The 27,861-nt window shown below is 35.4% G+C and overlaps 1 protein-coding gene across 5 annotated transcripts in view; it reads right to left on the bottom strand.

Moving 5' to 3' along the window:
• Positions 1–27,861, bottom strand: part of SEMA3A (semaphorin 3A) — a 329,677-nt gene that overhangs the window by 61,509 nt on the left and 240,307 nt on the right. For all 5 annotated transcript variants that reach the window (XM_066981865.1, XM_066981753.1, XM_066981908.1 and 2 more), the window contains one exon: positions 5,693–5,786. In XM_066981865.1, the coding sequence (XP_066837966.1) occupies positions 5,693–5,786 (94 nt within the window). The remainder of the gene's footprint in view (positions 1–5,692; positions 5,787–27,861) is intronic.

Raw genomic sequence — 27,861 nt, 5'->3', positions numbered from 1 at the left:
AAAATTATAAAGCAATAAGCCATATGCAATGCATTGTCATTGGAAATATATGATTAGACCCGCTCACTCACTGCAGAGCTCACTGTAACCTCTCTCAAATGAGCTGTATCTCCCAACTGTTAGTGTAGGCACTTCACAAAGATATGTTTGGATTCTTAGGCTGGAACAGTGATGGCTTGTACACCTATATCTGGAAGACAGTGGTATGCAATGCCCCCAAAATCTACCCAACTGTGAAATTAGCCTGTTTTGAACAGAAATTTTGACTGGAGACTTCCAGAGGTTCCTCCCAACTTACTGGGGTTTTGTTATTCTGTGTTTAGAAGAATAAATTGGCTCATTCACTTGCAGTTCAGAATGTCATCGTGTCTTGTGAATTTTTCATACAAGAACATTGACATCTCCACATTCTTATTTTTTCCTTAATCAGGCAAATCTTACGTAAAATGTATCTTCTACAGGGAAGACAAACATGCCTTTCTGCTCCTGCCACCTTTGTAATTAAGACTGGTAAAGTGCAACAGCTAAGGGAGATCATCCCCTACTACCCTTATCCGATATGTACCACAGTGGACAGATTTAAAAATTGACCTGTGATACTTCAACCCATACGTGGCATACACATAGCCTAGCTGCGGATGAAACTCATAATATTAGGGTCCCAATGTGCCCATCCTGAACCAGGTAGAAGGATCACAGAGGAGACAAAGAGAAACAGTCTAAATGCAAAGGACTGGGTCAAGTTAAATACATGGCTACCAGTAGAGAAAATTAAAATAATAAATACATAGCAGTGGAACCCACAAAAAACTTCCAGAAATCAAAAAACAACATGTGTCTTTCTGATATATATTTTTTTGAGTTTGCCTATGAAAGTACTCTGAATTTAAATACCTAAAAAATACATTTTTTTAAGGACTGTGCCCTTCTATGCCTGTATAGGAAATGAGATACCCTCTCCTATTTAATAAGGAATTAAAAAGCATTATTGTTTCCACCTGCTATTTTCAGGCTACCTATTTTAAGTGGGTTTCGTGTGAAAAACAGAAGTTTGAGGATGAAATAGCTCTTTCTTTAAGCTAAAGTAATAATATTTTATAGTCACAACGAACTCTACCATACCTTCCTTTCAAAACACTCTTTACAAACAAGTGTATCATTTTCAGGGCAGTTTTAGGTGCTTGTATGGTGGGACAACCATGTCTAAACATGCTGTTGCGATATCACTGGTATCTTTTCCCCAGAATACTGACACCAGGAAATTATGAATTGAACCTACAGTGGCTCTGTACCATATGGTAGTCACGAAAGTCAAAAAGGGTGAAAACATGATAACAGAAAGGTGTGGAATTGAATGAATTCACAGCAGAGATTAGAAGCAAATAGACCAGTCATGCCCAGCAGGAGGTGTAATCAAAAGTGAAACAGAACAGCATATCATTAATTAACGATTTATCATTCCACTATGTCATTTTCAACTTTTTTGAAGGACAGACAATCACTTAATTATAGTGATTATTATGTACTGGGTATGCAGCTGAGATTTTAAAATACATAAAATCTTTTTGCTTGTGAACTATGCTTAACCTTTCTTTAACCTTAACTTCATTTGCTTGTCTTCCACTCCCAAGTGAGTTAGGATAGATCAATATAAATCAAAGGGAAAAATAAAAAATATAACAAGCCCTATTTTACATCCTAGTTATCAGCAGATAGAAAGGTCAATCAATTAAAAAAATAATTCTTTATTTAATATGGCATTATTAAAACTAGAGAAATAACTAAAAAGCTCATTGAAATTATATATTTGCAATATTTAGAATTTTAGGGAGTTTTAACCCCTCAGTTTCTAGCTCACTATATAAACACCACTGAAAGTCACATATATTCCAGGTTTGACTCAGTTAATCCCAAGACCATTTAAGGCTACTCTGCTCTGATGTGGCTGGTACTTTTTGTCAGTAGTGACAGGGTAAAAGTTATGCCAATGGTGGGCTTCAGCATGTTCTGAAGGAAGAAGGGTCTACAGGAAACCAGCTGCCTTGTCTTTTCTTTCTATTACAGCTTCTCCAGCTTTCAGTATACTTACTCCAGTGCCAGCAATTTTAACTGATTTGCTTTGATTTCCAGCAGGAACCAGCCAAAGGTTCGTTGAAGTCAGTGGACTTCAGATACAATCTTTAACTCAGGAGAATATGTGATAAATAGCTTCCTGTGCACTGAAGCCACAGAACAGCCCTTTAGTGTTTTAAATGTATTCTCATGGACACAGGCCTAACCTTTTTCATTTTTGGCAGGATCAGAGGTGTGGTGTTGCAGTAAAGAAAGAAGGTGATTTGGACTTCTCTCAGATAGGAATATCAAGGAATACTCTTTCATTTAGTAAGACTTCAGATAATTTTTGCTAAATTCAGGGTGAGTCTCAAGTCAAATTCCAGATGTGCGCATCCTTTAAGTTAGAACTATTCAAAAGCTATACCAGAATTTTTACTCGCCTCCAGTTAAAAGTAAGTTAATCTTTGCTGCCTATGCAGACCACCTTTGGGACTGAAAATGGGGTAAGAGGAATTATTTTTCTGATGTACTGAACAGAAGCCGCATGGAACTGTATGACTCTTCCCAACAACTCCCCAAGTTCATTAGATGCTATTATGTTAAAAGCTGAAAAGTATACGTTTATTTGCTGAATTGTTTCTATTCAGTCCTTAAAAAAAAATCTGCATTGTTAAATATACATATATCTTTTTGGAGGGTACAGAAATACAAGCTTCCTTTCTGAAAGAAATAAGAAAATTTAATTTTTTATTTAATTTTCAGCATATAGATGGGGATAGCTGTATAATGTCTTACGTTACTAGAAACTAGTTATATCATGTTCCCAGCTGGTATGTACTTAAGAGTAGAGTAACAATAACTACCTTTAATGAACAACTCTTAAAAAATAAAGGAAAAAATGTTTGCAGGATGAAACAAAGAACACATATTAGAAAAATATTGGAACTATTTAATAATGGTGAACTTTTGCAGTTGTTTTTCCAAATATTATTTATTTTATTAGGAGAGAAGGAACTCTGAAGATCCTTTTTAAACTTACAGAAGTTTCAGCTGAAATAGAAAATAAGAATCCCGAGTACTAATGGCTATTAAAGATCTTAAATTACTTTTTGCAAATTAACCTTGGTCTTTTGACCAAATTCCAGCTTGTGTAATTACATTTTACTTACCTAAGATTTACCTTCTACTTAGAGAGTCAAGAATATACACCTTTCCCCCACTTTGTAAAATCTTTCTTTAGCGTTTTTGATGAAAAACAGAAGTTATTTTTTCCTTCACACATTTAAACATACAAATTACTTTTACTTCTCAGCTTTCTTTTTCCTTATAGTTACATTGTGTTACTAATTACAGTGTTGCATTTTAATGAGTGCTGGGTAATTTTTTTTATAGTTGCCCTCTTGAACCTAAAATAATCCCTGTTTGCTTGTGAATAGGGACTGGCAGACAAGGGGCCAGGAGCAGCTGAGTTATCATTCAGCTTAGAAGGGAAGAAGCAGTCCATTCCTGTTCTTCTTTGTTTAGGGGATTTTTGGTCAAGAAGGTCTTCTGGCCTTCATAGTCCCATTCATTACCTCAGGCCAGTGCTACCTGCTTCAGAAAGCAGTTGGACCATATCTCTCCATACAGTCATTGCTTGGCCAGGTCAGTACCAGTTTCTCACCTCCCATGGTGGTGTGAAGTTTCTCACCTCCTACTTCAGGACAGGAAATTATTTTACCTTTGGTTATCATTTTGCCATATTTTTTTTTTTTTTTTTGGCAAAGATAAGAGTAAGCCATTGTGAACCAGTGGTGAATGTGCTGTACACTTTCTTAAATATCAGGGGAATGTCTTCAGTAAAAGATTGAAATAAATGCAGCATTACAATCATTAACACAATATAACTGTGAAGAGGCTATGAATAGTCAGAGAAAGGGTGTTCATATTCAGGATGCAGGAATGTTAATTTTAGGTTCACCCTGAGTTTTGTGTAAGTCACTAAAGCAGAAATTAGTCACTGGCATTGAATTTTGAATCTGTGCCATTTTACACAGTGTTAATACACCCATGATTCTATCTGAAGCCTGATTCAAATCAAAATATGATGCTCAGTCTACTGTTTATTAGGAAGAAGAATACGTGGAGTGAAAATTATAGTGATAGAGAGTGGGGTCAAGAAAGCAAAGATGTTTTAAAGACATGAAATCTAAGCCAAGGGAAATAAGATAATCATATTTGTGTAGGACTGAGAAAAAAAAATGTGGAAAGCTAGACACTGTTGACTTTGTGCAGTTGCATACCAGGTATACCATGTAATACTGGCTTGTCATCATTCTCTTTCTTTATTGTATATTAAAGTAAATAGTAAAGTCATTCCCTTGAGAGCAGCTCTGCCACAAATTCATGTTGCTCCAGGCACTAATTTATACACTGGCCTTTTACACACACATTTTTTTTCCTTTCTGTTTGTATGGGGTACAAGTTGGAGCAAGATGTGGACATCTTTTTTGTTTTTCCCTTTTAAAAAGTGCATGTCCTCAGGGTAGCTCATCACCTGTGATCATTAGGGGCTTCGAAGATCAGGAAATGGGGCACACTGAAGATTAAATTTTTGTTGCTGGCTCTTTTGAATAGCTTCACTTTTAAGTGCAATGTAAATACAATATGGGTAGTTGCTAGGAAAGATTAGCAATACGGGCAAAGTCCTGGATAAAACAAGATATCTGATTATGTATCATTTCCTAAAGACTTATGTGATAAGAGAATCTGCAGTCTTCTGAGATATTGTTATCCCCTTGATTTTGAAGTTGTGATTAATTTCCAGAAAGTTACACATTAAGGATGTTAAGTGGCTACACCTGGGTAGAGTTCTTACAGAAAGAAGAATCTAATTCGTTTTGCTCTTAATTTCTTCTCACAAAACAGATTTTTGCCTTTTTTTAAAGGAAGAAGGAAGAACAATGAACACAATTCAATTAGATAAATTCAATCAATTAGATAAATTTAATCAATTAGATTAGTTCAATTAGATAAACACAGACCAGGTGCTCTGTCCATCCATATTCCACAAAACTAGGCATTACTAATTCACATATACTTAATTTATTGAAATTTCTCTTTTCTGGCCAGGAACTTAATTGCATTCACTGTCAGATATATTTCTTCAGCTGAAACATCATCTTAAGTCTTGGACCTGTGAATGCTTGTGTATCCCTAGCTCACGCGTGAATAAAAATTGGCTATGGACTTTCACAACAAAACCGATAAAAGGAAATGCTTATTCCTCGTCTCACTTCATTCCTAGATCTGCTGGTGCAGCCATCAGTGAGGCCAGACAGTAAACTGAGCAATTAAAATGCCTCCAGAGTCACGTTGCTCTAAGAAGGAGAAACACACTGCAGAATCAAGGCCTTACAGAGGGATAAAGCAATTCACGTGATTCTTGAACCTTGGTTTACACAAACCTTGTTCTCAAGACAGCTGGGCCAACTATATTAAAAAATGAAACCAGAATGACTTCAGCCTAGAAAGAAAGCACATAAAACAAAGTCCTATCATAGGTGCTATAAGGAGAAAAAAAAATAAAAGACACAGAAAACTGGCAATTATCATCTTTGTAGTGAACATCTCATTGAACATGTGTTCTGACACCTACCGACTAAAAGAGAAGCTGTCAGCAATTTAGGATCATAAGGGCTTTTCCCTCGGCCATTTTCAAAATGAGAATCTTCCATTCTGAAAATGTTGTCCTGTAGGGTGGAAAAAAGAAAGAAAGAAACAACATTATTTGATGAAAGGACACCTTAAAAAAGTTAAATTAAATAGAGCACAGTATATATGATTCATACTGGTGCTTGTGGCTTAAGGGAAGTCTGCATCACCAGATTTTTTATTTATTTATTTATTTTTTTCCAGTACTGTGCAATGCAACTTTTAGAAAATACCAGCTGGTGAAAAAGTAGAGTACATGGGGTTATAAAGAAAGATTTAAAAGCGTCTCGGTCAGCACTAACTTTCAAATCAAGGTCAGTAAATACAAAGCAATGGGTTTTTCAGTACATTTAATTACTTTAATTTTAACTAGGGAACCAAATCTGCCAATCAAACTTAATAGTTTGTTTATCTTATGTTTTGCACTGAGTGTAAAGCCAGAAGAATAGATGCTTTTTGCATAGTAGACATTACATTGACAGAAGACTTGAGGAGCTGAATTTCAGCTGAATGCTGAAATTTCCATTTCCCATCGGCAGTGTTGTTAATTTTCATTGACAACTAACAAAGTCAAGGAATTCCAATGCCAGGACACACCCTGGCAGCTATTCTGGTTATTTAAGTCTATGCACCCAGTCCTTAGTTGCTTATGCTTATGCCTATCTCAGGTAGATGTTGAAGGTCCTCCATTAATAAATATTCATAGGACAAAGTAGCTTAAGCTGTAGTAGCAACTACAGCATGCTTCAACCTCTTATTATTATTTTTTTTGCTGTCTGGTCAGAGATCAATTACCTGTTGTAGGAAAACAAACAAAAAGAAACAGAACAGAATATGTTTAAAATATGTATTCATAGTAGAAAGCAACTGAGAAGATGTTACAATATTTTTCCTTAGTTATCTCTTCATCTCAATTCTCATGTCCCTACAGCACTCACTGCTTCCATGGACTATCTAAAGCCCCCTCTTTCTTATTATCATTGCCCTTTTACAATCAGAGAATCATTGAGCTTCCGGTTGTAAGGGCTCTATAGGTATCATTTAGTTAAACCTTTCACTTGAGGTAAGACTATTGCCAACACAGGTTTGGTTTTGTCTAAACAAATCATGAAAACCTTCCATTGTCCTGTTAATAAAACATTATTTCTAAACTGAACCTTCCAAGGAGTAATATATGGTTTTTGGTCTTTATTATATCATCTGTAATGATGGTCTTTCCTATTTGATCTCAGGTTGCCCAGAGAAGTTGTGGAGGCCCCATCCACATGTGGATGTGGCTTTGAGCAACCTGGGTTAGTGGAAGATGTCTCTGCCCATGACAAGGGGCGTGGAACTCAATGATCTTGAAGGGTCCCTTCCAATCCAAACCATTCTATGATTCTATGGTTCTATTTGTATTTACCCTTGAAGCAGTCATAGTCTATCCTTAAGTTGTCCATTCACCTTCTCTTCTCCACTACATTTCAGGCTAGAACTTCACAAGAGCTTTACTCCAATGTAAACTCTAGAAAGTATCTTTGTCCAGTGTTCACAAACAAAAGTCTCAAAATTGCACGTAATGCTTTTATCCTCAAGGGCAATGCTCCAGTGTTCACTGGAGTCCTGGAACTCCACAGTGTTGTTGTGGGGATGCAAAAAGTAAAAATTAAAATAACGACTGAAATCTTATTCAGCAATTGCCTTGGTAATTTATTTTTTATTTTTATTTTTTTATGTGAAGATCAGTCACACAAATATCTGATGTCTTTCTCACGACCAGTGAATTCAAATATCTGGAACCAATGCTCTCCCTGGCTCCATGCCTTCCCCATCTTGCTAGCCTGTGCTGAATTCAGGCCTTGGCCAAGATCAATGACCAAACACACTTCCAAATGGTATTATTTTTTATCTTTTAAGGCCATGTTTCTGTAAGTGGATCACAGGCTATAGTTTTTGTTGCAGGCTTGTTTAATTACATTACGCAAGCATATATCTGTGTATCTGTATGTGTGTATCACATATTTTCAAAGGAACACCAGAAGGACTTTACTTTTCACTTCATTTACTGGAGAAATTGGCGAAGGGAAAATTGACTATTAATAGGGCAGTCTATCTGGAGAGGCTTAGTAAGCTTTAAGATAAAAATTTTGGGCACAACTTTTTGAAGTTTGATCCCAGAATTCAAGCTCAGTCTCCTAAGGCATGTTCTTGTAGATGAAGCTTGCCTGATTATGTTTATACAGTCATCCTGGATCTGCAATATCTTTCACAATATTAAATTTCTTCATTTTCCTTTGTCCTTTCTACTTTTTAGTAGTTCAGATGCATTCCTCACTTCCATCCAATTTTCTGACTTTGTTCCTTCTAACCAGAAATGAATAAATAATGAAAAAGAATGTATTTATGTATTTAATTCTGTGGTAGGGTCCATATCTAGATCTTGAAAAATAAATAAAAATAGTAAATTGAGGAGAATGTTAGACCTGAACTGCAATAATAGAAAATGTTACTAATGCTACAAGCCATTACTGAAAAATGTTATTATCGATCTATGTTTTCTCAGGATTTTTTTCTTAGTAGATGATAATTGCTCAACATGCACACCAATAGATATTTGATAAGACTATAAAATCAGTGGTAGGACAGTTAAAGCAGAAATTATTCCCAAGATTATCTCATTTTGTCATTATTAGACAAATAGGAAACAGATGTGGAAAGTGATTTGATGTAGGAAGGATCTGATTTTTTGCTGTATTCTTCTGGTTTATGTCACTGTAACTCCACTGTTATTGGTGTGTAGCAAGCAAAAAAGAGTGAAGCACTGGTCAGCATAAAAGAAATGATCTACACTTCTCTTCATGGTTGTGGAATAAACCATTGGAGATAGGAAGCATGACAGGGAAATCAATCCCACAGTGTTTTCATATTTCAGTTAAAATGCAACATAGAGACGCATACATTAACTTTCCAAATTTATCAGTGAGTAATAATGATGATAAACATATCACTGTAAAGTGCCAAATGAATGTATCATGGTTAGTCTGAAGCCCCAGGGAGTTTTCATAAACATGCTGTAGGAAGTCTAACTGATCACAAATAGGGCAACTTGCCCAATTACCTTTTTGGGTGCTGAAGTCAAACAATGGAGGAATAAAAACTTTCCTATATACTCTCCCCAGCTCTGTCTTCCTCTCAGCCCATCCACTGTAAAGCCTAGAAAGTGATATGATCAACAACAGGTAATTGATTGTACAATCAGTGGTCTGTGGAATTTGCATCCAAGTTCTGCCCTGAGATGCCATGTCAGCAGGAGGTCAGATGAGAAGTCAATGTGAATATCTGTGGGCAAAATTTCATCTCTTCATTTTCTACTAAAGGTGTTCTAGCTCATTGTCCAGAGAGTTAACCTCCACATAAAACAGAAAACTTAGGTTATGTTCCTGATGTTATTAGTTGTCCTGTCCACCCAAACTATGCTTCAAAACCTGTGTACAGACAGCAGAGTGAGAGAGGGCAGCCCTTTGGTAATGACTCAAGTAAAAAACCATTCTCCCTGGAGCTAGCAAATAAGAAGGGTCGGCTTAGAGACCTAGGGGGCCTTTAAACTGTGTATGGCCTTTACTTGCACAGGACACCTAAGAGTTAGAAATCATGTATGCCCATTATTTGCCCCAAGAAAAGTTTCTAAACAGTTTGCAGTTTTGCTTTCTCTTGGGTTTTACTGTACTTCGAATGCAAAGAATGATACTGCAGTAAGTCAGCAAATACCTTAGCCATATTCTGCAAGAAAAGCTGTGTATTCACCAAATGCTCATTGCTTCGAAGTTTTGTGATGGTTATTATATTACCAAAGAGATGAATTAATGACAAAGAAAGCTTGCCAAGGCTGACTGTGATAAGAGAAAATTCTCTAGAAATCCAGAAAGAAAAATAAAAGGGCAAATAGATATTCAAAGAAAGGCCTTTGTAACTAAACAATAAGCCCAATTTGCTGTGCAGAACCATTCTTTAGTTTCTCTGGCAGCCCAAAAGGACAATACAATATACATCCAACCTCTTTAAGGATTCCAGTAGCTAAAAACCTAGCAGTAGAATGTTTTATTTAGTTGGTGTGTGAGTTATTAAGCTCTAAGTTTATATCTCACTGATGTTTCTCTATAGCTGGCTCCTTAAAATAACTGCTTTTCTGTAACACACAGTGTGATTGATGTCAAGACTTAGCCAGAAATAACTACATTTCATTCCTGGAAATGAATGTAAAAGTTCTTGTGATTCCCATTCTTTAACCTCATAATCTGCCATTTTCAGGCTATATAGATTCACTTTCAAACAGCTGAAACATGGTTGATATAATGTCCTATATCATGACACTGAGTAGTGACAAGACATTGCTACTTGACAAGACTTATTTCATATCTTGCTATTTAATAGTTTCAGTCAGACGGTATCATACAAACATGATACAATATATACATAAACGTAAATGTATATGCTGACTACATATTCACATATACATAGATCTGTAGATACACCCAGTATAAGAAATTTTAAAATCTTTTTTTTGGCATCTCTCTCAGCTACTACCCTATCCAGAACTGCCTCAATAAATAAAGGAAAAGAAAGATGACAAAACACACTACTTTTTTATTATTACTGTTATTGTTGTTATTATTTTTATTATTAATAATAATTATTATTGTTGATAATTATTATTATTTCCTACTTTAGTACTGTTTCCGGCTTGTAAGAAAGCTGGTGATTAGTGGGGAAGAGCTAACCTCCCTGAATGGATAGCAGTGACTATAGAATTTTGGGGCGATTTTTTCCTGAAACTTTTCAGACTAGTCATGCAGAAACCATCACAGAATTGCAGAGCTTACTGCAGCAAAACCACTGCTAGTCAGTAACAAACTAATACAGTGCATGCAGATTATCTGAATGAGCTATGTTGCTGGAGTGTACACAGCCACTAAGAAGGTACTACTGGTTTAGATTATAAGGCACGGAAGACATAGCAGGTTTGACAGCAATGATGCTCCCCAGCTGTGCCAGTACAACTGAAGGAACTCATATCCTTACTCTTGTAACCCTCAAACCATAAATAGAAAGAAGCACATCTTCAAGGTATCTTCCAGGGACTAGATGATCATCATGATGAACAATCATGTGGGATGGTCCAGAAACATTCAGGATGCCAGGAGCCAAAAGACTAACATATCTTTTGTGTAGCAAAAAAAGTAGAGTTGGCCACAGCTGTGAGCATTATTGTTAATATTTCCCTTGCTGTTCTCACAGATTCTCTCGTACTACCATGAAGAATTTCACATGACAAATAGACTACAGAAAGAAAAAAAAAAGGGGGGGGGGGTGGGGGGTGGGGGGGGGGGGGGGAAAAATAAGCAAAAATGATGATCAGGGGAGTGCCTGGAGTATTACAATGCACCAGAAAGGAAGATCCATTTGGAAGACTTAAGTCTGATGCCAGTGTCTCTTAAACAAGCCAGAAGTTTCTGGTGTTGAGATATGTTCTCTGTGTTTTACAGCATTTGTGAGAGATATGTTCTCTGTGTTTTACAGCATTTGTGAGAACAAAAGGAAAAGTCTCACTTCTTGCTCAGAGGAAAACCTTCAGAGACATTAAGGTCTGGATTTATCCCTTCTACACAGAGGCATTAACTGAGCTTGCTAAATTTGCTGCCCTAATCACAGTCAGCAAAAAGCAAAAGGTACCTCTGAATGGTGAGTCAGCCCAACTAGGAACAGCAGTTCCCAAGGGCAGGTTCCCCCTTCACTGACCATAGAAGAAGCTTCATGATTTTCAGTCTGAGCTAACAGGATAGCCTTCCTGAAACGAACACTGCTGAGGCAGCTGATTCAAGACATCTGACTTTGAGAACACAGGCTGATAGTTTTTGTTCGTTTGTTTGTTTTGTTTTGTTTTGTTTTTCTTTCTCTCCAATACAGTTATATCAGTGATTTTTATTTTTTTAATTATTTTTCTTTTGCCCAGTACAACTTTTTCAGCAGATATTCTTTGCTTATATCAAGGATATTTCAGTCTTTTAAGTACATTTCACTCTACGAGAAATGATTTTTTTTTTATGAATTGTGTTACTTTTCAAGATGAATTTAAAGTGGAACAACTGTGTGGGATATGGCTATGTTGTTATTGTTATATTTCCTATTTCACACTTATTCTATTGAGTCTTGAAAACTTAAATATGAGGACTTTGGTTTCAGGTTTGGGAATCATGCTGTTATAGAACTTTTAATAAGGAACTTTTATTAAAGTCATCCCAGTGGAATGTTTTATTTAAAAAAAAAAAAAAAAAAGGAGCAAGTGCAAATAAATATAATGTGAGAAATTATGCAAAAAATACAAATATTAGAACAAATGTAAATACTGAGGCAAGTGGTAGCCATTTGGGAAATAGGTGAAAAGTGACTGAAGCAATAATGCGACTGTTTTAAATCATTAATTATTAAAAAAAAAAAAAAAAGAAAAAGAAAAGAAATACACACAAATGACTTTTAGTGTTCAGGCTCCATGTGCTATAGGGTTTTTATCTGTACACATTTGGGGGATACTGGACTCTGGAATAAAAAAACACACTTTTATTATATTTTGTTTTTCCAACTTAGGACTCAGCCAAATTGAGTCATTGGAAACCAGTTTTAAAACCCTGTGGGAAATAATTCTAAGTGACAGGTTTTTAGTTAAATTTAGTAATTTAGTAAAATGCCCCAAGGAGAGATCTCCAGCTTCTGTAGGATCTGCAGCTTAAACCTCCTTTTTTTTTTTTTTTTTTTTTTTTTTTTTTTTTGTGTGTGCTGTGCTAAAGATGATAGAAATGGAACTTTGTTGAAGAGAATTTACCTGCAGAAGTGATGATGAGCTCCTGAGAAGATGTGCTGACATCTCTGTGCCTGATCTCAGGTAGCTTGCCCTGCTTCCTGTTCACTGTAAGCCCTCCAAGAGCCTGTGCATTAATTTCTGCCCTCCTTTTCAGACCCCAAACCTATCTTTCCAAGGAGCCACTCGTGAAGTTCACTGAAATTTTGATACCTGTAAATCTTATTCTTGATGTTAAGCTGGAAGAGGTTTAAAGATCATCTCTAGCTTCATGCTTCCTTTTTTAGATTTATGAAACAGAGCTCTTGTTTTTGTCTTCTCCTTTTATTCCAATACACCACCCATATGGGAAAGTTTTCCTGGCTTATGACATTCAGAATATACCTTAAGATGCAGTAGACAACTTGGGTAAGGACAAGTTTTGAAAACCTGTGTCCCTAGACTGAACTAAATTTGGACAACTCACTCTCTCAATAGCTCTATTTCAATCAAGTATCAAAAATTCCATACTCCTTTGCTTTCTTTTCAAATTAAATAAATTAATATTCATTAAGTTACCATAAGCCTTTGTGAAAATGGAAGTGTTCCATATCATATATAGCTACATAACTGAAATTCATTGAATTTAATGAAAAGGAAAACAGCCAAGTGGGATGGAACACGTGTTATAATCTATTCATTATTTCTGGCTTTAAATTTGTAACTCCTTCTGCCTCTGACTGAAAGACAAAGAAAATGATGTCAAATAGCGAGCAATTATTCACACCTGAACATCCAAGTTTGCATACTAATATTGGTATTTATGTGAAGAATAGCATCTTTCAAATAACTGTGCAACGTATGTAAATAAAAGGAGGGCAGACAGTCAAACTGAACAGCTGCTCAAAAAAGAAATATGTGTTTGTGAACTTGGTTTTGCATTATTTCACAAGATATAGACACTAGAATAATGACTTTCATGCGAGATTTTTTTTCTGATATGTCATTTACCCATTTACATCAATTCTAAAGCACTGACTAAATGTTTTAGATATAATATTATTCTAATTCTGGATTACACAACTAAGTGAGCAGACATGAAAAATGTCAAGGAAGTTCATTATAGAGTCTATACTATTTATTCCTTTAGCAAAACCTTTCAAATATAGTGATTATGAAAAATAAATAAAACAACAAACAAACAACAAAAAGAACACATAGTTAACATGAATGACATGTTAACCTCAAGTGATTAGTAAAGACAACAAAACGTCATCCCAATGCTATACCAGACATTAGATATCATCAAGGATATTGAACAATTCTCAGAGGACACTGAGAATTAGAATGTCTTTGTATTGCAACTTTCTGGGTTGTCAAATGTAATACATCACCTAAAATCACCGTCTGGCTCATATAGGAAGACCTCTGGACATGTAAGTACTATTACAATGACTGTCTGTTCTAGTCAAGTTATTAAGTGGTCTGCATATGTAAGCAATAAGATATACAAACCTAAAACCAGGAGACGTAACTGAACTACATAACCTAAATGTCTCTATTCTTTTAGTGTTCCTATTCTTACCCCCAACATATTTTCCATTAAAACCATTTGGAACAAATTCTAATTGCTTTAGCAGATTCTACTACTACGTTAAATAAATTATTGGGCCATAGTCTATTACAGGATTGTAGTAGTTTTCTATGGTTATTTTTAGCATTCAAGACCACTGCTTTCCTCCTTTGTCTTCTGGATTTCCTGTATGTTATTAGACTGTGGTGAGGTCAGGCATCAGAGGAAATAACAGCAGTGCTAACTCCTAGGCCCAATGTTTTATGAATTACTGAGCATCAGTGATGTAATGGCAATAAATCTAGCCTAGTCTCAGTCTTGTGTCCTGTTGTAAATAAATGAAGTTAGCAAAGGTGTTATTTTATTCAAGAGCCTTCCTGATGAGAATGAAAATGCTTCCCCCGGGGGACTGTTGGTAAAATTGCCTCTATAATTAGGGTGCTGTTTAACAAGAGAAAGATTCTTCAGTTTTCCTGGGGAACTTTCATGTCTGAGACGGGTTTTGTCAAGGGTATCTTATTTACAACACAAAAACAACTGCAAATTGGGGAAGCAATGTATAGAAAGGACTTAGTGAAGTGTAGTTAACATATAAGCGTATGGCCAAGTTTTTCTGATTTCCCAAGTGATTTTGCATGCTCCCAAGTTGGACACCCAATTTAAGACTTGCTCACGGGCTCTGATTTTCACTGAATACCTGCTGGGCAATTTAAAATTCTGATATTTGAAACTATTAGTCACTTCTGAAAAATTTATTAATATGTCTGCATTGCTTTCTAGCCTATCTGGTTTTTAATTCCTAATGTGGAAAAAATAATAATAATTATGAGCACAAGTTCTAAATAAAGGTTTCCAAAAGCAGACTCTAAATGAGTGACAGAATGAGAAGGACCATAACAATATTATGAACTCTTCCCCTCCCATTCTCCCTTAGCTCTCCCCCTCAAACAAGACCTACTGAGCATGCTTTCAGAGAATTTGTGCAAAAAATAAAGAAGCAACACAGAATTACACCCTCAGAAGCTACTGTAGCAACTCTTAAGCTTTTCTCTTCTCAAGAGGTATTGACAGGTCTAGCCCAGTGTTTCATAAGCATTCAGATCTTTAAAAAAAAAAAAAAAGAAAGAAAGAAAGAAAAACAACAACAACAACAACAACAACAAAAACATTCAAAACAAACAAAACAAATAAAAAAACATAAACAAGGGCTCTGGAATATACAAGCTGACTGTCAATTTGCTTTATCCTTCAGTGAATCAAAGCTTTGATTTAAAACCTCTGCAATAAGCACCTATCTTTTGTCTTTGTTCCCTCCATTTACTTGCAGCATGACACCACCTAGACCTTCTGCAGCCTCATTTTATTTTTTGTCGTTAGCAAAAAATAATATCTTCAACATGTTAATAACTGGTATTGCATTAGAGAACAATACAGTTGAAAAGCTAACTTCACATGGAGACATAACTAACATAGTAGACATAATTATAAGCTCTCTCTGTGACAAGTTGCAATTACTCCTCGTGGCACTGTTTAACAGCAATGCATTTTTCATACGGGTTGAGGGGGTTCTATTACAAAAGTCAAGAATATTTGATATTCTTTTCCCAGTGCAACAGAAACTTTGCTGACATAAAAACAGATGGATTTAAGTGTTTTTGATTCAGGGTGACTGAAAAAAAATACATTAAAATTCACTTTTTTTATTCACTAACTAGCCTGTTTTCTAGCATCCAGGAGTCCCCAGAAGGGGAGAGTAAATGAAACTGGCAAAAATAAAAAACACACTCAGCTTATACATATACATCTGTATATGGACACTCATAAATAGGAATGTTCAATGTTACTGAGTCTAATCAGTATCCATCCAGTCAGATCACTCAGCTAGTGACATGAATATTTTTTGAAGAATAAATGGTGCCTTTTGTTTAAGAGAACTGTGGTTCAAAATCCTGGTAACAAAGATCATAGCATAGTATAGTACAATGCAGTAGAGTATAGGTCAACTTTGCAATTTTATTGATTAAAGCAAAGCAGCAAATGCACCAATTCTCATAGAAACGAAGTTGTTCTCTTTCAAGTTCTGTTGATTTCTGGGATAATTTTCTGTGGCCTATATTAATGTAATCTAGATGAAATTTTTTATTATTTTTTTTTTCTTGAGAAAGAAAGGTAGCATTTATGTTAATTCATGTTTCATCACCCACTATGGGATCACACCCACAATGTGGAGTAGTTGTAGTCATGAATTGGGTTCTGCAGGAATCTTTGTGCTAAGAGGAGGGTCAAGGACTGTAAGAATAGACCCTACAGAGTGTAACTAGGTGTGAGTGCCATCCTAAGTAAGGTGTCATCCCTGAGACCTTCATGCATATCTTCTCAGGTCCCATTCTGTTAGATCCTCATCCTAAAGCCCACTGAAGTCAAAGAAAGATTCCCCTCAAGTTCAGTGAATGCCAGAGGAATCTTTCTCATATCCCTTGCCATGTTTACATGTTAAGTTGCGGTCACAGCAAATCCTTCCAAATGACTGGGAATTAGAACAGTTGTTCTCCATCACTATCAATTTAAAAGGTTTGAACTGATGAATATACAACTTCTAAACTTGCATCCGTACAATCACCCTTCTGCTTTTTGTCATCGTTAAAGTAATGGTAATAAACACTGAGAAGAAAAATCATGTGTTCTTAACTCGTACTGATTACTTGTTTTAGAATATCCAACTGAAATGAAAACTTCATTTGCATTTATGCATATAAATGTTTAACCTCACTTAACTGTTGATCTTTGAAATACACAATTGCACACAAACACATATATGCAGAAGTAAAAATAGTAAAATCTGAAATATTAATTGTCTCATCTGCTGTGTCAAATTACCCATTTAATTTCCTATCCATAAACAAAAGCATATCTAGACCATGAGCTGAGCTGTCTCCCCAGCAACCCCAGTGAAAACCAATATAGAAAACAAACAAACAAATAAATAAATAAATAAATTTGGGAATTTAACAAGGAAGACAAATATCAGGATACTTTTTTTTTTTTCCCCACATAAATAATTTTTTAAGTCATTGCATTGCTTCTAAACTGTATTGTCTCAGGTCTACCAGTGGGGTACTGTAAGTTAGTCCTGGATCCAGAAAAATTTATATTAATTGAAAGGAAAAAAAAAAAAGCCTTTGTATTTATTTATTAAAACCTGTTCAGATCATCTGCATAGATAATGCTGCTCAGCTTTCTATTGCCTTGGATGTAAACATTTCAACAGGAGAAGGTGTTTGTGCTATTTGAGTCACCTTCTGAACTCCGCTGAGTTTATCTTTTCTTTATAGACGAAGCTTTGTTTACCTAAGATTTGAACACTGATTACAGGCTCCTGAGAAATAGGAGACCATTTTTGAAACATTGTCAACTGTAATTGGTTCCTGTCAAAGCATAAGTCCCCCAGAAGGGGAAGACCTCAGAGGTACAGCATTGTAGAGAAAGTGACCAAACATTGATGATGCTGGAGTTTTCTTTTAAGAAAAATCTTGTAGGGGCTAGCAAGGTCTGCCAGTCCATGTTTAGAGATGCACTGAAACACAGCGTGAATGAAGCATATCTTTCCCATTTCCTTTTCTTTTGTATGCAGGCATTAAAATTAACACTTACTAATGTGATCTGAAATATGATAGTGCAGCTGTCTTCCTGTTTCTGGAGGTATTGGTGGTAGCAGAGAAGTCAGTTTCAGGACTGTCATTTTATTCTCATACCAATGACTAAGCATCTGCTCCAAAGCCAATTCAGCCTTTGGCACTCTCTTCTCATCTTTCCATGGGCTCTGATTAAGGCCTCAAAAGACCAGAGGAAGCATCGTTTCTTGTACAGATTAAAGAAACAGGAATTTTAAAACTACTTTTATGCCTGAAAATGTTTTATTTGTTAATGTTAGAGATAAAATCTCATATTACAGACTGAAGGCAGCCAGAATAAACCATAACAACTTGTGTATTTCCTTCAAGGACTTTCAGACACTTTGTATATGGCCATTTCCTTCTGTATCTTTCTAGACAAAGAATTCTAAAAACACTGTTGCAGTGCCTCAATTTATAGATCAAGAGCAAGATCTTAAAGTCATAATATCTTTTCCCTTCCCTTCCCTTCCCTTCCCTTCCCTTCCCTTCCCTTCCCTTCCCTTCCCTTCCCTTCCCTTCCCTTCCCTTCCCTTCCCTTCCCTTCCCTTCCCTTCCCTTCCCTTCCCTTCCCTTCCCCCTTCCCTTCCCTTCCCTTCCCTTCCCTTCCCTTCCCTTCCCTTCCCTTCCCTTCCCTTCCCTTCCCTTCCCTTCCCTTCCTTCCCTTCCCTTTCCTTTCCTTTCCTTTCCTTTCCATCTTCTTTTTCTTTTCTAATGCAAGTTTAATGTTAGGAATTTCAAAGAACAAAACAGAGAACAAAAATACCATCCTTAAGCCTCTAAATCCATGGTACTTTGCCACTTTCAGTACTGCAAGATGCTATAGTCCTTTGACTTAGCAACTATACTGCAAACTGGAAGAAAGATGAAGAAAAGAAGATTGTTCTCATTTTGTTCTAAAATGAGAAACTGGCAGGTAGAGGGATTAAAGGAAACAAAATAAAAGGTTGCTCCTCACATGTTACCATTTGTAGAGCATGGGATGTTGTGGATACTTAAAAGATATATGAGCTCAAGAAACGCCAGAACTAATTCATCAAAACCAAGTCATTGAAAAGCATTAAACACAGAGATTCCACCCGTAGTTCAGGAAATCCCAGAACAACGAGTACTTGAGCCTGGGAGACTATATCACTTAGCGCTGCTGCATGCTTGCCTTCTTATTCTCTTCCACTGGCCATTATTGGCCCTTGTGAGAACCGAGGTACTGGGCTTTGGTCTGAACAGATTTGACTGTTCTTATGAAATGAGGCAGAGAGAAATTAGGTAATTTAGCCAGGAAATCTATGCCAAAGCAAAAAGCTAATGTTCTAGTTCCTGAGCCTTGTCCAGTGCCATAAACAAAAGTATATAGTCTTGTCTCAAATCCTAGTAAAGCTAATGGCAACTTAGCTTAGTCAGTGCACGCAAAGCTATGCACAGTGTGCCAAGTAAAATTGTAAGTAAGGATCATTTGTGATGGGGAAAATGCACCAGTCTTTGTGCTCACTTAGCTTTTAGTCTCCCTGTGATTCCCAAGGAATATCTCTGTTTGGTTCCCAGTGCATGGTCAAATTGCCATATGCAAATACCTACTTCTTTTTTATTTACTTGGATTTAACAATAAGTAGAAACAGAAGCAAAAAAATCCCCCTCAAAAATTTCCAGTCTGTGATATACAGTTACTTAAAGCAATTTAATATTAAACAATCTCATAGACAAAAATTAAGAAGAAATAAGTCATTAAACTTAAAACAAAGGTCAGATAATGAATACTGAAAAATTCAATAGAGTTTTGTTTTGTTTTGTTTTGTTTTGTTTTGTTTTTTTAACTGGCTTTTATGATTCAAATACAGTCAGTGGAGATTCACATGACAATATTATTCTAAAATGTTTCCATCATATCTAAAATTTATTTAAATAATCTAATCTATTTAAACATATTGGAGGGAAGAAGAGCTGATATGCAATTATCTCTTTCCCTAAATTGTTCTTTGATTTGGTTTCAAGGTTCAAAGATCCTCCCAGTTGTTGTGCTAATAGCCAGCACTGATGTCACGGCGAGAAGCAGAACGGAAGATAGAGGTGGAGGTTCAATTTGAAGATAAATTCAGTAAAAACATTAGAAACTACTGGATAAGAAAAGCAAACAAATATCCCACAAGTCCACCTCTGGTTTCATAACTCTTCCTTGTTTCTTGATATATCACAATATCCTTCATTTCCCCTTTTAATCATGCAAACTTACAGCTGTCTTTTGAAACATTTTTAGACTCAACTTCAAGTGCCTTACTTGATACCATATGTCATACATTTCCTCTTCTTTTTGTGAAATGGTTTCAGATAGAATACATTTAACCTTATTTTCCTGCTGTCTGGATTTTGTCTCTTGGTATGCAGAAGCCTCTTTCTATCTTGAATGTCATTCATTTTAAGTCATTCCATCAATTTTTGATCACAAGTTTTAAATTCTGCACAGTTAATCTTCTTAACTTATATGAGAGGTTAAAAACCCATTTATTACAAATTGTACCATGATGAGGATAGATCCCTACAAAGAACTGCTAAAGGGAAGTAGAAGATTCCTGTTAGAAAATTAGTATGTGTAAGCCACAAACAAAAAATGAAGTGACAAAAATGACATAAAATAGACCAGACTTGCTCTATCTTACAATGTCCAGATGCTTTTCTCTTTCAGCTGCATTCTTACCTGTCTATCACTTCTACCTTGCCACCACATTAGCTTTTAGCCATTTATACTTGAATACACAAAAGTAATTTTCAACATGGGGATTTGACCTACTGTGTTAGATGGTAAAATTTGAGGAAGGACACCAAATGCTTTTAACAGACACATATGTGTGCACTGTTACATTTCTAGGATGCTGAATGTTAAAATATAAGTTTAAGGGCAATACTTAAGTTCATGTTGTTCTGCAGGTTACTGTGGATTGTTTCTATCTGAATAATGGTCTGCTTTTACTCTTGTACAATTAAATTGTATCTGACATTTCATACTGTTTTCTGAGTTCTTCTCCTGGATTCGATTTGTATAATTGTAATTCTTTCTAGTTCAGAGAAATGTAAATTGATATTCAGGAACTTTTCTGAAATGCATTGCTTCTGAATTTCTGTTTCATTTTATTTAATTATTTTTACTTCATGGTGGTGAACATCACAGATATTACGACAGGTGCAAAAGCTAAGCAAGATTCCTGAAGATGTATAGTTCTCTCCCTCTGAAATTAAGCTGTAAACTGATTAGTGAATAAATTGTTTAATGCCAGTAAAGAGCAAAGTACTGAAAGTCCCGGATCCTCCAATATACTTTCCTGTTGACATCTTACTCATGTTCCTTACTATCATTTCTTCTCCATCTCATGACCCATGGCTCATTGGCATTGCAAGAAACCCCAATTCTTTCTGCTTTCCCCTTCAGAGCGCCCTGTCTATGTTACTCTCTGTGGGGAGTATGGAGAACTGCGAATAAAAAATAAATACAAATGTCCTTTTGAAGCTCCTAAATGCATAAAGGTTTCAGAGTTGTCTTTAATTTACATATATGAGTAATCTCCCTGAAAACAATGAAATCATTTGCTTGTTCCTTCTGAATGGGACTCTGAGACAGCTTTACATAAAAGCATCTTGGTGTGCAATTAAATGCATAGGTAATTAATGCCCATGTTTGACAGACTGGCATATAGAGCCTAATCCTACCTCTAAAGAATTCTACGAGTAGTTAGTGATTACAGGGCACAAGAGTTTTGGCTTTAAAACAACTTTTAAAATAAATATTCAACTCCCAAGTTCTTTCCCTTTGTCTTAAATTGTTCGGTGAAGTTGCTTGAAAAAATATATATAGCTCTTTTTAATGGAAACAAGTTGAAAATTTTTCTATTATTACAGCTAAATTCAACGCTAAGTTTCAATCCCTCATTTGTGTAATGACAATAAGGGTTATTTATGCTTATTTTTGTAGCTCTTCTTGTGTCCTATGAGAGAGGAAGTATACTTACGATTCTTCTCCTGACAGCAGACACTAACCTTTACATCAAACCTTTATTTCCCTTCTTAAAATATACTGGCTTTTATTGCTACATTGGAATCAGAGAATCATAAAATCATTAGGGCTGGAAAAGACCTCCAAGATCATCTGGTCCAACCATCACCCTACTACCAATGTCACCCACTAGACCATGTCCCTAAGCACCAATTCCAACCTTTGCTTAAACAACCCCAGAGATGGTGACTACCATTTCAATGTGACTTTTACTTTCAAGAAGGATTCTGGTTTAATTTTGGTTGCAGGTTCTCTTACTGTCTTTTTCAAATTTAAGTCTTATCAATTTGGAAGTAGTAGTCTCAAAACAAAAAATGGGTGGGAAAACTTGAACTAACTGCTGAAGTTATTTATTTAATGAAAGAAATACTCTTTATTTTTATTTTTTCAAATAGGAGACCAAAAAGTCATTTCCACAGAACATAAGTCTGAAAAATTAGAATAATAATAAAATATACACACACACATAAATCTCAGTTATCCTATGATGTAGCTAATAGGTACCAATTTTTTCAGTAGTGAATGTGGTCTGCAGTAGATGAAATCTGGGACTGACCAATAAAAGATTGTTATACATCCTTCCAACTTTATTTTGGAAGTTAAATACATATTTTCCACAAAGCAGCATAAAAACAATTACTTTTAATGTCATTTAGGTTCTTATGCACCTCATTGAAAATGAGACTTAAGTTTCAAGCCAGCTAAGCACCCATTAAAGAAATTCATTTGATTTACAATTTAATGGAAATAAAATTCTAATTAATTTACGTTCACCTAGTTACATACACAAATATGAGAATTTAAATTTAGGTACCTAAATTTGGGGAGTGGACTAAAATTATTTTTCTGGTGGTTTAATCCCCAAACTACAGAAAACATTTAAACTTGTTTTTAAATATGGTCCTGTTAAAGGACAATATTTTATCACATATTCTTAATTCCATAAAATCTATTATGAATACAGTATTTTCCTGAATCAAGATCAGTCAAAACTGGAGGGCCACCAATGAAAAAAATATTCAATCTATTTTTGTTCCAGTTTAACTCTTGCAGTAATTTAAAACCAAGTTAGTATCTGTTTGGGACGTTTTAGAAAGGTTAAGTCTGGATTTGTTTCTGACCATACTGCTTAACCAAACAAATCCGGTGTTGTGGGTACAGCTGAACTGTGCCTTTCCTTCCACTCCCCCCACACCCTTCCAATCAAATTAATCATTTTGAGCGAGGTTTTAATTGCTTTTACTCAGATGGTTAATGTGGCTCATGAGAGTAAGTCAGTGCTTTGTATGAGTAAGATGTCAGGCTTTTTATTTGTAATTGAAATCTTCAGCATTTCCAGCTGTCTTCCACTATCTGTTTTAAAGTATTTCCTTGTTTATTATCTTTAATACCCTGTGAAATATACTGATTGTAAAAACTAAAAATAAATAAATAAAAATCTAAGTTATTAAGTGTTATCTAAGCTACTTGTTGCAATGTCAGCTAAAATAAATCACATTTTTCAAGGGATTCTCTATCACCCTTCTACAAAAAATAACAGACATTTCCTTTTACTTTTTTCTACCCTCTGTTTAAGATTTTTATTTTGTGGTTCTGATATGTCACAGTTTTTATAACTTCAAGAAAGTACCTTGAGTTTAAAAATTTATATTGCTATAATCTCTGTACAGAGAGACTTAAAATTTCTGTATTAACCATCTTTTACACTGTTTTCTTACTATCTCCCTTCAAGGTAATCCTTTTTTACAGTGGGTATAGCTTTTCAATGACTGCGTCAAAACACATTTGCACAAAGAAATAAAAGCCAAACTCACAAACTTACAAATGACAAGAAGAAAGGTCTTGTTTCCCAGCTTGCTTTCCAGCGTGCTTTCCTGCAAAATCCTTTGAAAGGCTAAATGGCTTTTTCAGTCCAAGCACTAATCTGCAGAGCTGTATCAGTATGTTCGAATGTAATGAGATCCCAGTAAACAGATGCACTCTGTGTCTAAACACTGAGCCTAGTTTAAGAGCAGCTTATTTTCAGTCACTTTCAGGCAGCTAAAAGAAGATGTGAAAAAATACTTTAACTGAAATGAGAATGTCTGTTCAAGGATTTGCACTACCTTGGTGAGACATTCACAAATTTGCATATGAACAAGGCTTAAGTCATGCAGAGAGCTCTTCCACAACCCAGACTCCCACTACCTTGTCCATACTCTCCTTTTCTGGCTCCCTTTCTTGACTGAGGTTAAACAAAGCCAACTTTTTCCGTTACTGCTGTATACATCCTCACCAATCTTTAAGAGAATACATAAATCTTGTATTTGTGTCTAGTTGAAGAATTTTTGTGGTCTTGTTCCATGTTAATTGATGTCCAGACTTTCCATGTCCTAAATTCAGTATGAGTTTCACAGCTTTTTAGTTAGGAAACAGATTTTGTGATCTAGACTAAACTCTACTGACTTCAAGGGTTTTGTTGTCCAGTAAGTATCCCAGGAAAAGTCCATGGGCATGGCAACCATAGGCTGATGAAGAGTGCTACTCTTTCATTACTCCCACTCTTGAGTAATAAAACCAGATTCCTGTTTCTTACAACAAAATATGACAAAATGCATAAATAGAAAGGTTTGTTAAAACAGAATAAAATAAATTGTTGTTCAGAAAAAGTAAATGAAATTAAGCACCTCAACCAACTCTAATTAAATTGAATATGCCACCATGACTATTGTTGATATACCACCTTCATGACCACTGATGCTTAGCCAAACAGAAAATGAAACTTGGATCAAGTCAAGGAAAAAAAAACAACAGCATTATTGCTCCACAGTTTTATGCTGTTTGACACATGGTTTGTATTGTAGGTGCAGTCAAATCCCTTATGAAACCCTGTGCAAGCTGGTAAATAAATGTTAGCTACAGAAAGTAAGGTTGATTTATACAAGTGGCAAAACTCAGGTTTTGTGTTGATTCTGTATTTCAAACAACCTGGAAGTATAGTATGAAATAATTAGAGTTGCTGCTTTGAACAAGTAATCAATTCCATTTGTTTTCTGATTACACATTTACTGGTTCATAATTAGAATAAAAATAAATCATGCCTCAGGGCAAAGTAACTCACTGGAAGAGAGTCTTCCTCTCAGACTGTTTTCCCTCATCTCCCTTCAAAAGCAGGTCTGATACTTTTACTGTGCTCAAGAAGTAAGAAACTGTAATATTTGAGAAACTGCAGCACAGAAATCTGACCTATTCTTTTAGACTCCTACACTTTATTATCATTATTATTTATTAAAATTATTATATATTTTTACAGTTATATGTTATAACTTTGTGTCTTTTGGATGCTTATGTGTGTAGAGGATTTCTGAAGAACATCAGAAGATTATCCATTGGACAAATAGCTCTGTCACTGTTATTTTAGCTTGCCTGGATTTTTTTTTTTTTTTTTTTTTTGTCCCAGGGACATGGGATGATTTTCACGTAACAATGAACTGAAGCTTCATCTTTCAGGAAATCTCAATTGCAGAGAGTAAACCCAATTAAGACCAAACCTCTTGGCCTCTGCAGAAGCCTGAGGACTGGAGGAGAATCTGTAATACCACTGTCATCCTCAACAGAAATTTGCAACAACTTTGCATATGACTGATAAGATGGTGCCACCAGTGCTAATTATCTCACTGTCACAAAACAAAACAAAACAAAACAAAACAAATGAACAACAACAAAAAAATCATGGCATGAAAGAGGTAGATTTCTATCAAGAAATCTCCATCTTTCCTTTCCTTTTGTTAATGCATTTCTAGCCATGTTATTAGCAAATCTTTCTGCACCATGAGACAGATTTCTTTTTTCTCTCTGTTTTGTTGAGAGACATGATCAGGCAAAACATTTAAATAAAGGTGAAAACTTAAGGTATGTGAATAATGCCACTGCCTGGAGCAAGGCCAATATTTCAGGAGGACAGCAGAGATCTGAACTTTACACCTTTTTGTGTGCATATCTCACAGATGAATCTATTTACCTAGTGGATTGTTTCTCTTTAAACAAAAAGAAAAACAAAATGCACTGTGCATTTGTCACTGTTGGTTTGCATAATTCTAGGAAGTGATTTTAAAGTCAACAGCTATGAAATGAATTTTCAATCCAGCACAGAAATGATAAGGAAAAATAATTTTCTCTCATTTCTGAAGTGCCCTGCTCTGTCAAGGGTGTCACCCATGTCATATTCCTACTTCAACAGCGATGAGAAATGTTTACACACAGATCAAGCCACTTGCTCAACTTTTCTGGTGTGGTTTATGTTAAGTACAGAAGAAGGCACCAAACTAGTAATCCCTGAAAGCATCCTTCTGATGAGTCAGATAGAGCTGTTAGCAAAACTCTAGTCACTCATTACCAGGCTTTTAACTCCATGTAGTGCAGCTGTGTGAAAAGAATTGAGTGAATTTTAATACTTCTTCCATCCCGAGTTACTTGAGCTTTGCACTCAAGCAGCACTTGGAACAGGACAATGATAATTTTGATACTCCATTCCTTTTCAGATATTTTGCCACCATTCTTTTCAACCCAACAGCATAAACATTATCTTACACATAAGAACAACCGAGACTATTTTAAATTTAAAAATAACTGGGCATATCTTCAACTCCTCAGCTTTCTGTCACCGATCATATTATATATTTATATGCCAGATATTCTACACATAAAATAGATTACTACAAGGCTGACTTTTAATTTCCTTAATTAATTTCATTGTGAAGGCATGTTTGAAGCCACTTTATTCAAGGATTCCTCCAAGGTAACCATTTAACAGCTAAGTAACCTTTAATTACTTTGCTGTAATGATACACATCTAGACAGATATTGTTATACTGTGACATCTGATCATTTTAACCTAAAGGTAGTTATTAGTACTCCCATGCAAAATTCATTATGGATCATATTTCATTAATGGAGTGTATTGTGCTCTTATCTGATTATGTACTTGTGAACGTTTATTAACATATCTCTCTGAGTGTGACCACGTTGCTACTCAAAGGAATCCATGCATTTTCATAAATCAGGTAGTATTTTTAAATTAAAATACATGCAATCATACAAGATAAAAGTTATACGACAGCTCTTTTGGAACTGCTTGATGCATACACTGAAAAGGAAGAGAGTTGCTTAGGACTGGGCAATGTATATAGTTATGATTAGTTGTAAAGTATTTGAGAAAATGATTAAAATGCAAATTTATGCTGCATTGCAAGAATTGCTAGTTGTGATTTATATCACTACAGGTGAGAAGACAGTCCAGACTTGTAGATGACTGCAGATGTACACAAATTAGAACAGATTAGATGACATAACAAGTCACCACCACTTCTAACATGCATGAATTCATCATGGTACATTTATTTGTTCTGTGCACTATTTCTTTTTATCTAAATTTTCCAGTGGTGACTGTTTTTTCATCCAGTGTGTTCCTCACATTCTTTTCTGACTCACTGAGCTAAAGAAAAAACACATTTTTTAAAAACAAAATTTCCTTCTGGGAATAAATAAAAACAACCATATGTGAATTGTCTATCACAAATAATTCAGAAGCTGAAAGAGAAAAAAATTTTTTTTTGATTGGCTTTGTTTGAGTTCTCATGTAATGTTGGAAAGTTACTCACCCTTTTCCAATGAAATGAGTTACTTAGGAAATAACTAATTTACTCAGAGTCCACAGAGGCACGTACAAGTTTGAGGCATATATTTCTTCTGAGTCAGGTCATAGTCACTAAATTATTTGTCTTACATAAACGAGGGAGAGGTGAAGGAAGGAACAGAAGGGCACAGTACATTTCTCTCATAGGAATGGTATTTAAGGGAAGATACAGAGATTCGGTCTGGTTTATACTCAAGAGCTCAAAGAGGAGCCAGCATGTTTCCAAACAGACTTACTGATTGCCACAAACAGAAAGCAAGTTGTTACAAACTATGTAAGCTAGAACTGAGAATGAATGGAAGAGTAAATATTTTTCCCCAATGAGTACAAGAAGTTTTATTCTTA

This window comes from Anser cygnoides, chromosome 1 (genome assembly GCF_040182565.1).
Source record: "Anser cygnoides isolate HZ-2024a breed goose chromosome 1, Taihu_goose_T2T_genome, whole genome shotgun sequence".
In the NCBI taxonomy this organism is placed as follows: Eukaryota; Metazoa; Chordata; class Aves; order Anseriformes; family Anatidae; genus Anser; species Anser cygnoides.
Note: the sequence above shows the minus strand (reverse complement) of the source record. Positions and strands in the feature narration are given on the sequence as shown.